Raw genomic sequence first — 15,291 nt, 5'->3', positions numbered from 1 at the left:
ACGAGGGTTTGAAAGACAGCATGTATACTACGATCTGTCAGTTTAATCTTTAAAGAATAAATCGATTAAATTTTCTTCCTAAGAATGATAAAATAGCATTTTTTTTTGTCCTGAATGAAAATATTCGATATTTTTATTCAATTTAGTTGCTTTAGTCCTCTTGAATCCTACATTATATATTTTCAAGACAAAAGATTAAAGCTTAATTTGACGTCAAAGGTAATTCAATATCAGACAAGACATAATAATAATCAAAATTTCATTTGTATCAATATTCGTATAGAATTAAAAGGTATAAAACAATATATATGTATATATATATATATATATATCTTAATCATTCGCTGTAATAAAATTGAAGTATAAAGTTGTATACATTGCAAAACAATAATAACAATGATATAATGTTTAGTGCTATAAGCAAAGGAAGTAATAAGACAGTACTTGACATTGGTATATAGGTATATAGCTAGAGTATAGAGTGATGAGTAAAGAGAACTGATTGTGTCTTAAAAACTTTACAGTTGTAGAGTTTTAGCCAATCTTCTTTTTCGCTTCCTTTATATATCTTTTTTCCTCACATTTTTATTTTATTACATCTTATATAAGGGTGTGATTCTTAAAATTTTATTTCACCTCCAGTGGAATTTTTCTTTTAAAGAGTTTCGTTCGTCAAGTACTTATAAAGAGAATCGAGAAGTATAGAAAATAAAAGAAATGAATAAAACATTTGTTCTTCGTGCTCGATTAATTGCTTAGTTTAATGTCGATTAATTAATCTTGCGTCAAGGAGCTTCTTGCTCGATCAGCCGAACTCAATTGAACTTGGCAATCCGACGCGTTGTTCCAAGAAACTTTTGCTATTAGAGTATAAGAGTCTGTGTGCGCTGCACGTTAGGAAGACTTTGCGTGGCTTTAACATCTCGCGATTTTGTACGATAATTAATCTAGAATCAAGTTTTTGTATGAGAATACATAGAAGTTTGTTACGGTAAAAAGAGATGGAGAAAGTAAACGTAAAGGAAATAAGTAAACTTTATTGTTATATACTTGAGTATGGATGGGAAAAAATTTTAAGATAAATGAAGTTCGTTAACTAATAAGCGAGTGGGTTGAATTCAAAGGTAGAAAATGGATAAGAATTTGTTAAATAATAAATGAAAAGCAAATTAAATTAGGAGAACAATTTATGCTATATAATTAACAACGAATCTTGCTTGTTAAAAAAAAATAAAAATTTTAGAATGAATTTCAATCAAAACTTTATTTTCTTTTTTTTTTCAAAAGATCTGGTGCTAAAAATAATGCAATATTAAGAGGATTAAAATTTATTGAGGAATTAAAAATTGAGAGAAGTTAAAAGTTCACTATGTTTAATAGTATTTCGGTCAGATGAAATGATTTTTATTCATACCACAATTTTCCACGAGTTTAAGATGCTCTTCAGTTAACTATAAAAAATCTTATTTGCTCGTTTACATAATTTTTTTAAAAAATAAATAAAAAATTTCTAACTTTTAAATAATCAAATAAGTTTGCTAAAAAAGTATATCAAAAACATATCGAAAAGGTAAACTTAAAAATAAATATTAAGAACTTTTAATTGAGTATTTTTCAAACTAATTTATAATTAATAAAAAAAATTATATCACTAATTAGAAGTTTATTACCAACTTTTTCATCCAAAAAGATTAAAATAAACCTTTTTTTAACTTAAAATCATAAAAAATAGATACAAAAAATAAATCAAAATTAGGATTTTGTAACTGATATTAATTTTAAATAGAAATAAATTGTCCTATATTAAAAACGATAAAAAAAAAGATGATATTTGTTGATTGGGAATACCTTGTTGATTAAACTGCATATATTCATATTATTTATGTATTAAAATATTCATCTACAGATATTTCAAAGTATATACATCGGTCATGGTTTAAAATGAGTCGGCATTCTACCGAGAATGAACATCAATTATGTAAAGACTAGAGGTTGCAGTTGAAGAAGGGATCGAGAAGAACGAATAGATAAATTAATCTCTGTGAGGACGAATGAAAAGAAGACAAAACTCATCTCTGTAGAAGACTCTCATGAAGATTCGATCTAGAAAACACAAGTTCTCGTTCTCTCTTTGTCTCTCTTACGTTCATTACGTGTATGAAGATCGATTGTGGACTTGTGATAACATCGACTCGATTTAAACGCGTCATCGTTGAACAGTGCCGAGGATGGTTTAAATCCAAACCACTCGCTTTAATTTAAAAATATATTTACTTAATAAAAAATAAAAATAAACATGAAAAATAACACAAAATGGTGCATACGAATTTGAGAGATCCATGCAGTCAATGTGTCCAATTAAAAAAAGGAAGATAAAAATATATAGGGAAGGGAATAATAAATAAAGTATAAAAAAAAAAAAAGAAAATAATAATAATAAAAAAAAATACGTAGTCATTTTAGCGTGATCGATCATCCGTTGTTTTTCGTCCTACTCATCCCTGCCTCATACTCTCTTTTCACCCCCTATGTTGACGGATGAAAAAAATTACTACATGTATATACACTCTATACATCAGGTTAAAACTCGGATGATGAACAAAGAAAAATGTTCACGCGAAAATATATTTTCAAATGTATCATACTTTTTCATTATAGATACGAAATGACACCAATATCATGTGTAGAATGGTCTAATCGATTGCTCATTATCGAAAATTGTACTTACATATACTGAAAATGAGAAATTTAAACCCAAAATATTTTCATAAATGATTTCCTTCCTGTTCCTATTATGCTGAATTTATATTCTAGAAATATTACAATAACCTATTTTGCATGTTATATACCAGCAATTGTTCTAAAACAATGATTCTCATAAGAAAAAATAATGAAAAAAATTTTATTTCGTAAAATAAATCAATAAATAGTGCACTGATGAAATTAATCATTGAGTACATATTCTATTGATGATGTCAACAAAAAGAACGTAAATTATCCGGATGTTGGGATGAATTTAATTAAATTTTCTATTGATACATATCTTTAGAAGCATGAAAATACCCAGAAAAATTTTTTACTGATCAAAAAATACTAGACAATGGTGATTGAATGACAGTCAACAAAATTTTTATCTCACATCTACTAAATACTTTAACAAAAAAAATCCTTATTCCCAAAAATATTACAGACCACTTGAATAATTTAACATTTCCAATACACTTTATGCGAAATGTAATAACCATCATATACTATCGTAGTTTGTTTCATTGGATTTAAAATAATAAAGAGATTAACGAGAATGCAAAAAGCATCAGAGAATTTCTGCAAGGATACGAATAATGAAAATATTAGAGTAATTACATTTTCAAACGAGAGGAAATAAATGAACACAAAGAGAAAAAGAAGTTGAAAGTAAATATGTGCTGTATAATAACAATAATGAAGGAATTAATAGACGTGATAATAGAGATAATTATAGAAATGATAAATGATTCTTCGAGTCATCAAAGTGCAGGATGCATTAGTTCTTAAATGAGTGTTGAATAGTGCGGGATTACAAACAAAGTACGTGGATAAAGCAGCACGATCTCGCGGCGATTCGAGTTATGCACCACTCGAATGGTCACGTAGGTCGAATCGACTGTGGTCATAGATCGTGGCATCTCCCCGTGACCTCTGAACCACCGCTCAACCAAATGAGTCGGCACTTGTGGCTGAACACGCGGTAACTCGGAAAGAGAAGGCTCGATCATTAATTAATAATCCTTCCGGGATGAGATATGTACGACTATGCATCAAGTTCATGCGACAGCGTGGAGCTCGTGGCTTAAATACCAACAGCTAACCAATCAGTTTCAACTCTACACGTTCAGATAACTGTCCGTTTATGTTTTACATGGATTTACTTATTGAGTTGAGATATTGTATATGTTGGATATTATTAAAATGCTGAGAAAAGAGAGCACACGCGTACTCAATCATAATTAATTGCAATCGCGAACTCATCGCCCTAACAATTATCTTTGTTGACATCCGGCTGTCACTTCTCGTTAAATTTATCTCAATTCCTTCTTTTTTTGCTCACGTTTTTTATGGGTGTGAATGAGTGGATCAATTTAAATCTCAATATTTATAAGGTTCGATCAATCATGTTCGGTTGATAATTGTAGAGAAGTCGAGGGAATAAAAGTATCATATTCTCTAGGTCTATATAGGGTGATCTAAAATGATTCATGTAGTTTTAAAGATTCCAAGCGCATGATAATTAATTAAATTTTCTGCATAAAAGAAAATTTAAACGACAAATACTTTCTTTTATGTAATAATCCATAAATTGAGACAAACTTTTATATAAATGGATCAAGTTGAAGACTAGAAATTACTTTGAGATAAAATCTTTAAAAAATTTTTGATTTATTAGAAAGTTTGTGTTAATTGAAATCGAATAAAAAATAATTTATTGGTTAAAAAAAAATGATGTAGTATAAATTGAAAAGACTTTCACATTGAAAAAGAATGGATTTAAATCAATAAACAATTATTCACAATAATAGCTTTCAATAGTTAAAGGGATTAATGATGGATAACTAATATTTTTTTGACTAATATTGAACTCTTTGTAATGCTTATGAAGGATTATTTAATGATATCTAATCTGAATAATTGTAACTACTATTAATTAGAAAATATTCATCAATAAATTTCAAGCATATCAATTTTCATGAATATCAAATTTATTAGACAAAACCATAATCTAACGAGCATGAAATGTATCTTTTTATTAAAACACTAATTGAGAATTTCAAAGTATTCAAAATATTCAATTAATTATTACAAAACATCAATATTTTAAACAATAAATATTACTATCATTTAATTTCATAGATGAGAAGGAAAGAATAATAATAAATTTATTGAAGAAGTCAATGTTAGGTAACCCAGTATAATTTCATAATTCATTCTAAAAAATTGAGGAATAATGAAAGTAGAAGAGAAAAAAAAAGATTTGATAAAAGGTCAATGATGATTTATGATTGTGTTTATGGTCGATACGGTCTAGGTTAATTGGCAAATTTTTGTCTGACAATTACATATATAAGTAATAGGGAAACAGAATGGAGGATCATGGAGAGTAAGAGAATGACTTTTGTAGATAAATGTTGTTCCGATGACGGGTGAGATATCTGAAATGGCCATTTATCGTGAGTGTATAAAAACGAAAACAATCAGTCAAAGTTTATTATACTCCCAACAGTGAACGATCAAATAGTTTATATTCACTAATGATGCTTTTTTACCAGATAATTCAATCAAAATGATTACCATAAATAATTAAATTCTTCCATCCATATATATATATATATATATATTATTTTTCATTCAATAAAATAATACATACGGGCGTAAATAATTACACGTATCTCATATGAATTCTCTCATGAAAATAAACTCACAAGGGAGATGCATAGATATGTGTTAGTTAAACAGAGAATGAGAGAGGAATAAACTCTCAAGCGTATATATACATATTGCACTCGGGCCATACCAACAATTCCGGACTACCTACGCGCGTTCATTAATTAATCACAATCGCCTCGCGATTACCTTCAGGGTGCGGCAATGAATCAAATGGTGGGTCATGCTATCTCTCTTGTCGACTAAACGTTTCGACGTGCGTGTAATCAGCGTGTAACTCGACTCTCGTTCCGTCTTGTTCAACCATCTTTCCCTGACTTCCTAGCCTCCTCTCTCTTGTGTTATTTTACTCCCGCACAAATACAAAATCATCTTCATACCAGTGCAGTATGCAAATTACGTGTAATAAAATATCAAAATTTCTTAACCATTTTTCAATGTATCAATGTCTTGGAAAAAAAACTTTATCTATCAAGTATCTGTACAAGATCTTTTGCTTGAGCTACAATTCATACTATAGTAAATGAAACGCATATATTATTAAATTACAAGGCTTTTGAAATTTTTCTTTTTTTTTAGTCGAAAAGATCTGTGATAATGACTTTTGTCGTCTCGGCTTTAAATTATGGTCTTTGATTCCATATTTTTCTACTTTAGATTGCGTATTTTCACAGTAAATATTCGAGATACAGAAATTAATTATCATTAAAGGGAACAACAAATTTTGTTTTTATTTTAATAAAGAGTAATTCTGATTGAAAGAAAGAGAGATAGTTGAGATGAGTTAATTAATGATTTTTAATGTTAATCAATGGATTATTTTGTATCTTAATTACCCATCTAATCACCTGTTTCATTATATGACAGGTACGATAAAATTTATTGAATATCAGAGATTTTACTTCAGCAGTAAATTAACTCAGATAAATGCTACATGGTGTAGCAACAAGTGAAGAAAGTGGCGCATTTTTATATGTCTAGAGTAACAGAATGAACGAATGTAGTCTTATGCTACATTTGCACTTAAACAAGTGTGGAAATCGTCGTATGAACTAAAGATAAGTGTGATATCTGCACGAATTTTCGTATAAAAGTAGTATAAGATTTCAACCATTTGTCTCTTTTTACACATGTTGGACATTTCAGTTCATACTAAATTTACTCTAAAAATACAATTTAAGAAAAATAGGGATATAACAGATGCATAAGAAGTATTTATGCTCGTTAAAATAGATCATTAAAGAAAATTAATAGTTTTATAATCGATGTGGTAATTGATGGTTTAATGTTTGATGTGATCGAAAATACTTTTCTCTCACTGGGGACCAGAAAATTTAAAAGAATGAGAAATGCTTTTACTGTTAATTTTTTTTTTTTTTAATTTATCGTCTTTTAAACATCCATCTCGTTCGAGTAATATTGAAGATCAAAGATAAAAATAATGTAATAAATTTTAAAAGATACATAAAACGAAAGGTATATTTTACACTAGGTAAAAAAATTTATAAAATTGTAATATATAACATCAGATAGTTAATAAGAAACCCTATTTAAATTTGTTTAGACAATCTATTTTATGTTATTATAACTTACATCGTCAATTAAAATTGATGGTTTTTCATAGCCAAATAAATATTGAATATTTACTTTTACAACAAATGCTTACACACAATATGAGAATTGAAAATAAAAAAAAATTCTTTAAATTTAGTAACGAGAAAATTTTATCACCACCAGGTGTTTATAATTATTTTTATCATGCAAAGGAATAGATTAAATATTAAAGAATATTTTTTAATAAGAGAAATAAAGTTATTACTCTCTGTAAAAAAAAAGAGATAAAATGATTTTTTTTTTCTCATTTAAGGAAGCAAAGAAAATAAAAAAAGAAGATAATTATCGTCACTTTATTTGCCTGCACGAAAAATAATTAGAAAAACAAACACATTAAATATATATAGGAATAGGGTCGTTTACTTTTACTGCACAGTAACTTGAGTAGCAGTTTAGCTTCGAAAAACCTGCATAGATCCACCACAGATAAATTCTCATCTCCCCTAGGTGCATTAATGACTCCCAATAAGGGTGTTTGGCAAATAAAAAAAGGTGGTGGGTTTTTCTTGACAGAAGGATAAGTTGTATTGACACGAAGGAGAGTGAAGGGAAAGCAAGCATATACTGGACGACGTTAATGGAGATGTTTTTGTCAGATCTCATAGACATCTAAAGGGCTTTACGGACACGATATTCTCTCGTTTTTTTTCTTTGTAGTTCATGTTCTACGTGCACGAGAGACCCGTCGCGCTGGTAAACTTCGTAATGGAGCAATAGAGCACGTCCTGGTCGAACAACGCGGGCGTTGGCAAAGCCACGAGCGTGGTGGCTGTAACATTGCTCGTACTACATCCTTGCAAAATTACATCAAGACTCGAAGCTTTCTCAAGATCTCACAACAACCAAGAGACGATTTGAAGATGCTTCGATCGAACTGTTTCCTTTTTTTATCGTTACTTTTCTCTTCGTAGATATTTGCTTTTTATTTATTTATTTTTCGTGTTTTCTATTTTTTTTGGTGTTCAAACAAGAATAACAACTCTTGAGACTAAGTAATAGATTTATAAATTTTTTTTTGTTAGTAGAATTAATAATAATAACGATAATAATAGTAATAAAAACACTACTGAATATTTATAGTTGATAAAAATGATATTTAATTTGCATTTAAAAATTGAATTTTCCTTTTTCCTAGTGGGATAAATACGTAAATGTGTGGGTAAAAAGAGATTGTAAAACATTTTCAACTTACCTTCTTCAAATGGCCCTTACGAGTGCCTATAAAGACAACGGTAAAATCTCCAGTAGATGTTGCTGCTACAGCGGTACATAGCTCTGGAAAAGTGAGCACTGGAGCTGCTGTCATTGGCTCCGATCCACCCAATGGTGTGTTGACGTCTAAACCACAAAAATCCTCCGCAATTGTTTGTAGTTTCTGAAAAAAACAGGAAAAAAATTAAAATTATTTCTCTATTTAAATGATGAATTTTTCCCCTCTCCCAATATGTCAGATATTTAATTTAAAAAATTCCCATGCATTGTTATTTTAATTTAAATTAAATTTTCTGGGATTTTTTTTTGCATGTTTTTCTAGTTTTACAATACTGGTGAATGAGAAATAGAAAATTCGAATTTTTTATACTCTTGAGGCTTTGGTTCTCTCGATTGATTTAAGAGACAATAATGTATTAAATGTTGTCCTCAATGGCAAAATTTACATTCCTCGATTTTCTTTGAAGGACACTTTTATCTCAGATACTTCTTACCTCAGTTTACTTTATATTGTAGCATACGTAAACATGTATGCTATATCTACACTATGTACATTAGAATAATAGATTCACGATAAAAAAACCCTAAGAAAATTTTATTCTTTGCAAAAACAAATTTATTTTCTTCAACTTTTCAAACAGTTCAGACTAAAAGACTTTCAATAAAACATTTTCAATTTTTCCTTTTTTTTTGTTGTACTTTAATTTAAAAGATTTTTTTTTATTAAATTTAATCAATTTAGAAATATAATTTCACTGTAATGAAAACACTTTATTACACAAAATTAATTTTATTCACCCTCGTGTACTTCACTTTCAATTTATTACAACTTGATTCTTCGATCAAGAAAATAAAAATGACTCTTTGCAAACATTTTGCAAAACGCAATATAAGCATAAAAAATTTTAATAAATATCAATAATATATCAGTATTATTGCCAGTAAAATAAAATTTTTTTTTTCTAACGTCTTGGTAAGAGTCATTAATTTTTAAAAAGAAAAAAAAAAATGAAAAGATTTAGAATGGCAATAGCTAATATATTAGCAAATGATTGATTTCTGTTGTGAAATAAGTATAGAGAAAAACGTCGGTCAGTTAATCTGAGAGTAATATAATCCAATAAGAAAATGTAGAGTACATATAACTTGAGGGCATTTGTTAATGTACATATGTATTGAAGAGAGACTGCAAAGTAGTATTAATGTGAAACGAGGTGGCGCCTGAATGAGTATAGAAGTAAAATGCCCTCGACTCACACCCACGCGAGTTAGACAAGCGGAACAAACGTCGCTAGAGTTTGAATCCACGTGAGGATCAACCAAGCACAAGAATAAGAATGAAAGAATACCTAAAAGAGATGAAAAATTATTTACATTCCTCAAAAAATACATTTTGAATTCGAGAATAATTGTTTGAATTTCTGCGTATATCATTTTCAGCAGAGAAAAAAAAATGAGAAACTCAATTACGAAAACTTGGAAACAAATTTTTTTTTCTCTGTTTCATGAAAACATTTAAAGTTTATAAATTATTCTAAATTACCAACATTTTTTTTTGAAATGCATTCACTTGCATCTTCGGAATTCTTTCATTGAAAAATCTGTGCTACAGTTGCAGATATTAAAATCCGGTCGCATTAGAGTGTATAATTTGTTTTTTAATTAATGACTTTCATACAAGGCTTGGCATTGTATCAAAAAATGAATTTAATTCTGGAAAAAAACTCGAGAAAAACGTGTGTATAAATGTTCATTTAATTGCTGGCATTTTTGGAGCAGTTAGACAATGTAATATTTTATCATGTGCTCTAGCAAAGTATACATAAATCAGTTTGTGAGAAAAAAATGAGTATAAAAAAAGGAAAAAAATTCAAATTAGATACTACATATAACGTTTTCATTATATGTACTTTACAATAAAATTACTAAGTGTTTTTGATTAAAATTATTTTTATCTTTAAACGAAAAAGCGAATTCATGTTGAATAATTAAAAAGTATTACATTAATTTTGAGTATATAAATAATTGCATACAAATTTTATTTCAATCAAATATGGATTATTTTTTTATTGACCTCTTGACAGATTAATTAATTTTCGAGTTCAAAACGTTTCAACGGAATCCTCTTATGCTGCCTAATGTTGTTTATTTGATTTTTAATTAAAGTAAAAATGGAATTTTGTTTATCGAAAATAAAATAATTAACAATGTTATTTGAAATTTTTTGGTATTAAAAATGAAAAAGAAATAAATGATTAAGATTTAGGGAAATATTATAATTAATAATCTGAGTAATTAATTATGAGAGGAATTTGAGGCGCGTGTCGATTTCAATGTCCTTGATCAGGATTGAGAATTCATTGTGGTATGTTCTCGACGTTCAATTATGCCAAGAGCTAACGACATTGAACTGTAAAGACATGCGTACATACACACGGAGTATAATACTCGAATATATGCATTCCCGTTTGATCATCTGCAAATCCACAATACACCAGATGCAATTGACAAAATCACATTTACTCCATAGAGTGCGCCAACAAACCATGAAAATCAATTCTTAATTAAAAATAAATGAAAAAATTCTTTAGATATTTCGAATTTATTTACTCATAAAATATTCATATCGTGCACGTCTTCATAAAGTCATTCAAAGATAAATTAAACATTCAATTATATTTAATAATCTGTTTTAAAAATTTATTTTTTATTTAATTAAGCATCATTTCTACTTTTCTTTTCTTTAATTATTTAATTATTTATTCTTCTGTTTTATGAAAAATATGGGGAAAACTTGGTAGAAAAATTTTCTTAAAATTGAATATACTTTTCAAGGGAAAGGAATTATTTGTAATTAAAAAAAATCTATTCTTTGAAAAGTAAATGGTGAAACATAAAATAAATAATTTTTTTCTCTATTTTTGATTCCTTTGATTAACGAGATAACATGTTTTCCATTTATCCGAGAATATGACGTCTCTATTAATATACTTATATGTACATTTTTTTATTAAATATAGGTACATGGATTAATAAAACAATATCCGGATACTCGTGCCACATATGCGTACACATATTTTCGCTTATACATACATTTCGATTTTACTTTTTACGAACAGCCGATCGTATCGTGTTTTAATTTCTCTCGTTCACTATTTTATTTTATTTATACACCCGTGAGCAGGAGAAATATGGCAATCGAATGACTATGCTCGAGAGGAACAAATATATATATATATATCTATAGGATCCAAATATATGTATATTAGCTTGTACTGATATGAGTGAAAGCAGTACCAAACACGTGATTGCACTGAGGGGCTACGGATATTTACTTACGTTTGTGATAGTGAATATATATATATATATATATATATTGATGATTTTGAAATGTGTTAACAACGTAAATAATACTCTCCTTTATCGGAAATTGTGTCTGTATCAATATTTGAATGTTACAACATTTTAATAACTTTTTTCCTTTATTTTTTATATTTAAATCTCATTATTTGAATTTTAAAATAATGTAATCAAACTTTTTGTTTTGAAGACAATTGTTCAAACAAGACTACTGATGAACAAATGAATGGAACAGAATAAGTCAAATTGACTAAAAAAATTTGGTGAAAAAAAATATTTTATTTTTTATTTATTTCGAATTAAAAATACACTATCATTTTTATAGAATAATTCAATTAAATTGCTGATATAAATTAATAAATATTTTCGGATTTATTTCAAATTCAAGAGGTTTATATTTATTAATATTTTTCATTAGTGAACAGCAGCTAATTGATATTGGAAAAAATAGATGATAATTTGTTGAACAAACATTGCTAATATGAATGTTTAAAAAGTGCACAAAATATTTGCATAAATAAAAATGCAAATAGTCAATTCGTATTCTGAATACAAAAATAATTGAAAAATCTCGAAAAGTAAAAGTTATTTGATTTATTAGTTAGAAAGTTTTCATTCAACTTGAAAATAGAGAAAGAAATGACAGGGGCCAGGTAGATTTCTTTGAAAACAGAGAATTAATTTTAATGAAAATTTGCCAGGTTAACAAAAGCCGAAAATGTTTGCTGAGGTATACCAGGATCATTTATAAATCTCAGACGAGCTTGTTTTCTGGTTATATCTAATTAAGCCACGGTAGTCAAAACGGAGGAAGAAGAAAATGCAGTAGACAAGGTGGCCTGTCTTGAAGGAACGGCATCGTTTATAATTACTCGACGCTTTGAAACGACCAACTCAATTACAATTTGCTGTGCTTTTGATATGCGTAGGTCTGCGTTAGACGTATTATATACATAACCAGCTATCTGATGGTTTATATATGTATATTTCACACGTCCATATAAATATATGTATATGTATATATATATATACATATAGTAGATTTATATATATATATATAGATATCCACCTACATTCCCTCTGAAAAGCAAACCCGATTTTAATTTGACTAAAGTTCAAATTGCTTCCATCAGTACATCTCGGCTCAATAAATTCTGTAGAGAAGCTATGTATGTGAAAAATCGAAATTGCATCCAAGCTATTCATCCAAACATCCATTTTTTATTTGCGATTTTTGGTCTTTTAACTGTATTTCCCTCTATCAATAGCTCACTTTATTTGCTAGGATTCACAAGAAAATCTATGGGCTTTTAATAATTTTTTTAGTTATTATATTTCTGTTAGTACTCTAGTAAAAACAATTCTAAAGCTCAAATAAATAAATTCATAGGCACAGTGAATATTGAAATAATATTGTAAACAAAAAAAAAGAGTTTAAATTTTTTTATAGAAATATTGTATTATTGGAATTCAATTCTCTTGCATGAAAGATTATCTCTATACTTTCTCCAATGGAGGTCAAGGACACACATCCTCTTAGCTCAACAGCACGTGTACGCAAAATTAATAGAGGAAATTCTCACACGTTATCATTGCCCTCGAATTCGTATTCCTAATTATCAGTTGGCTCGTGCTGTTGATCAATAATTAGGTCAACAGGAATGTTGGAATCCAATTATCCTCCAAGTCCCTCTTGTGATCTGGGTCAGCTTATTTTAACTCGTCAACAATAATATTTATCTTCCGATAAAAAGTGCATTTCATCAATCAATCAATATATTAACATGACATATTGAAAAATTATTTATCACTACTTTATAGATAGAAAAGAAAAAAAAATTAACAGTGAAAAAAGATTTGAGAGTAATTCTTCTAGCAAACATATTTAACTGTCGTAGTGAAAATGATACATATAATTGAAGGGAAATTAGTGGTAGCATGTGTTGAGACATAGCTGAGCTACCTCCAGGTCACTGAACATGACACTAATGGACTACTGTATTCAGGGAATAATTCGTGATGCAACGCATCGAGTCCGTCTGCTCGACACTGCAGGACCGATTACACGCGCTTATATCGTCAGCACTTGAAGCAGAGAAGCTGTGACAACACACGATTGCACACATGTTCTCCGAAAACGCATATCGACCGCCTAGTCAATATTCTCTTGAGAGGATATAAACTGAGAGGAATATATTCTGCTCAGAGCTATATTTTCAGTGTGTACATCTCGTCGCTAGAGACAACGCGTTTGCAAAATTACGTTTCTCCCTGAGTCAATTCAATTAATTCGAGCAATTATTGTGAAACAAGACCGTTTTACTCTTGGCTTTAACCAATGATACTTTGAGCTAAGATAAAATTACTGGAATTTGAAGTTGATCAAAAAATCATCAATTACAAAAGTGATCCTTTTAATGAGTATTAGATTAAATGAAATCCTCGTTGTTACATAAAGAACAAAGAAATAACAAATTACATATAACGAGAATATTGATAAATAAATCTTTATTTGATTGATTTTAATTAGCATGAATGGACCAAAGGTAAAGTGATAGGAAAGCGTGAGCAAAACGAGGAGCTGTTAACGTTATGAACCAGCATCCCGGAAAGTTTTGGGAACGTGTACGCAACCACGTACAGCGTCAATGGGAAGAGAAGACATGGCAGTGGATGGATGAAAGTAGGTGTGAGGTAACCAGGCGATGTTACAGAGGGATGAGGGGGTCGAAAAGCTACTCGTTACGAGACACGAGTACGGATAGGAAGAAAACGAGGCTGGTGTTGGTGGTGTCGAAGAGCCGTGTCAGAGTGCGACCACTAAAACCTCATTGAACTGAGAGGAAGGTATGTTTCCCTGAGAACAAAATTTTTTTTTCGTACCATAATGTGTTCAACAGGATTTTAATTAAAATAAAGTATTCAGGTTTTTCACCAAAGTACTACTAAGTATCCAACGAGATTTTCACTTGAAGAATATTTTGTTTTTATATGAAAATGTGTTTTAAGTAGTATTTTTAATCAAGAGGAAGGAAAAATGTTTAAACAAAAAAATATGATAAAATAAAAAATTTACAACTGAAACAAAAATAATGAATATTTGAGTGCATGAATTTACTTCGCCTTGTTAGCAAAACGTTTTTTTTTTAATATTAGTTATAAACCGATAATTAAATTAAATTATTTTGACTCGAAATGTTCTTACTTTATTCCCAACAGTTGTCCTTCAATGAAAAGTAATTGAAGTATCTTTTAGCCATTTCTTTTAGCTTCTAATTTTAATTCATTGTTGCTCAAATTTAGATGCATAACTTTCAGTAAGGCTATACATAAAAATTATTTATGCAGTAAAAATTTATTTATCAGTTGCCGTTAATAACTAGTATGAAATGTATTTAAATTAATAATAATTAATATTCGTAGATTTTTATTTAATGTACATTATGTAATTACAGATAATACTCTAATTTAATTAAACAAAATTAATCATAAATATTTATTCTCGTCCTAGATACAAATATAATAATTTTATGTAATAAATGCAACGATAGTTGAGTTACTGCAAATGACTATAATTGCGGATGCAATTACAAAAATACGGCGAAATGTAAGACATATGTCGATAAATCAGAACATAAAAGTTGTTAACCCACCCACCATGTCAACATAAATTCTCGAAAGATTGTT

The 15,291-nt window shown here is 28.7% G+C and overlaps 1 protein-coding gene across 2 annotated transcripts in view; it reads right to left on the bottom strand.

Annotated features, from left to right (window-relative positions):
• PlexA (plexin A) overlaps window positions 1-15,291 on the bottom strand; it is a 149,953-nt gene that overhangs the window by 35,480 nt on the left and 99,182 nt on the right. For both annotated transcript variants that reach the window (XM_035080383.1, XM_035080384.1), the window contains exon 3: window positions 8,225-8,407. In XM_035080383.1, coding sequence (XP_034936274.1) covers window positions 8,225-8,407 — 183 coding nt within the window. The remainder of the gene's footprint in view (window positions 1-8,224; window positions 8,408-15,291) is intronic.

Source organism: Chelonus insularis, unplaced genomic scaffold, assembly GCF_013357705.1.
Source record: "Chelonus insularis isolate UGA/USDA-ARS -01 unplaced genomic scaffold, ASM1335770v1 contig_276_pilon, whole genome shotgun sequence".
NCBI lineage: Eukaryota > Metazoa > Arthropoda > Insecta > Hymenoptera > Braconidae > Chelonus > Chelonus insularis.
This window is presented reverse-complemented; position numbering and strand designations above follow the sequence as displayed.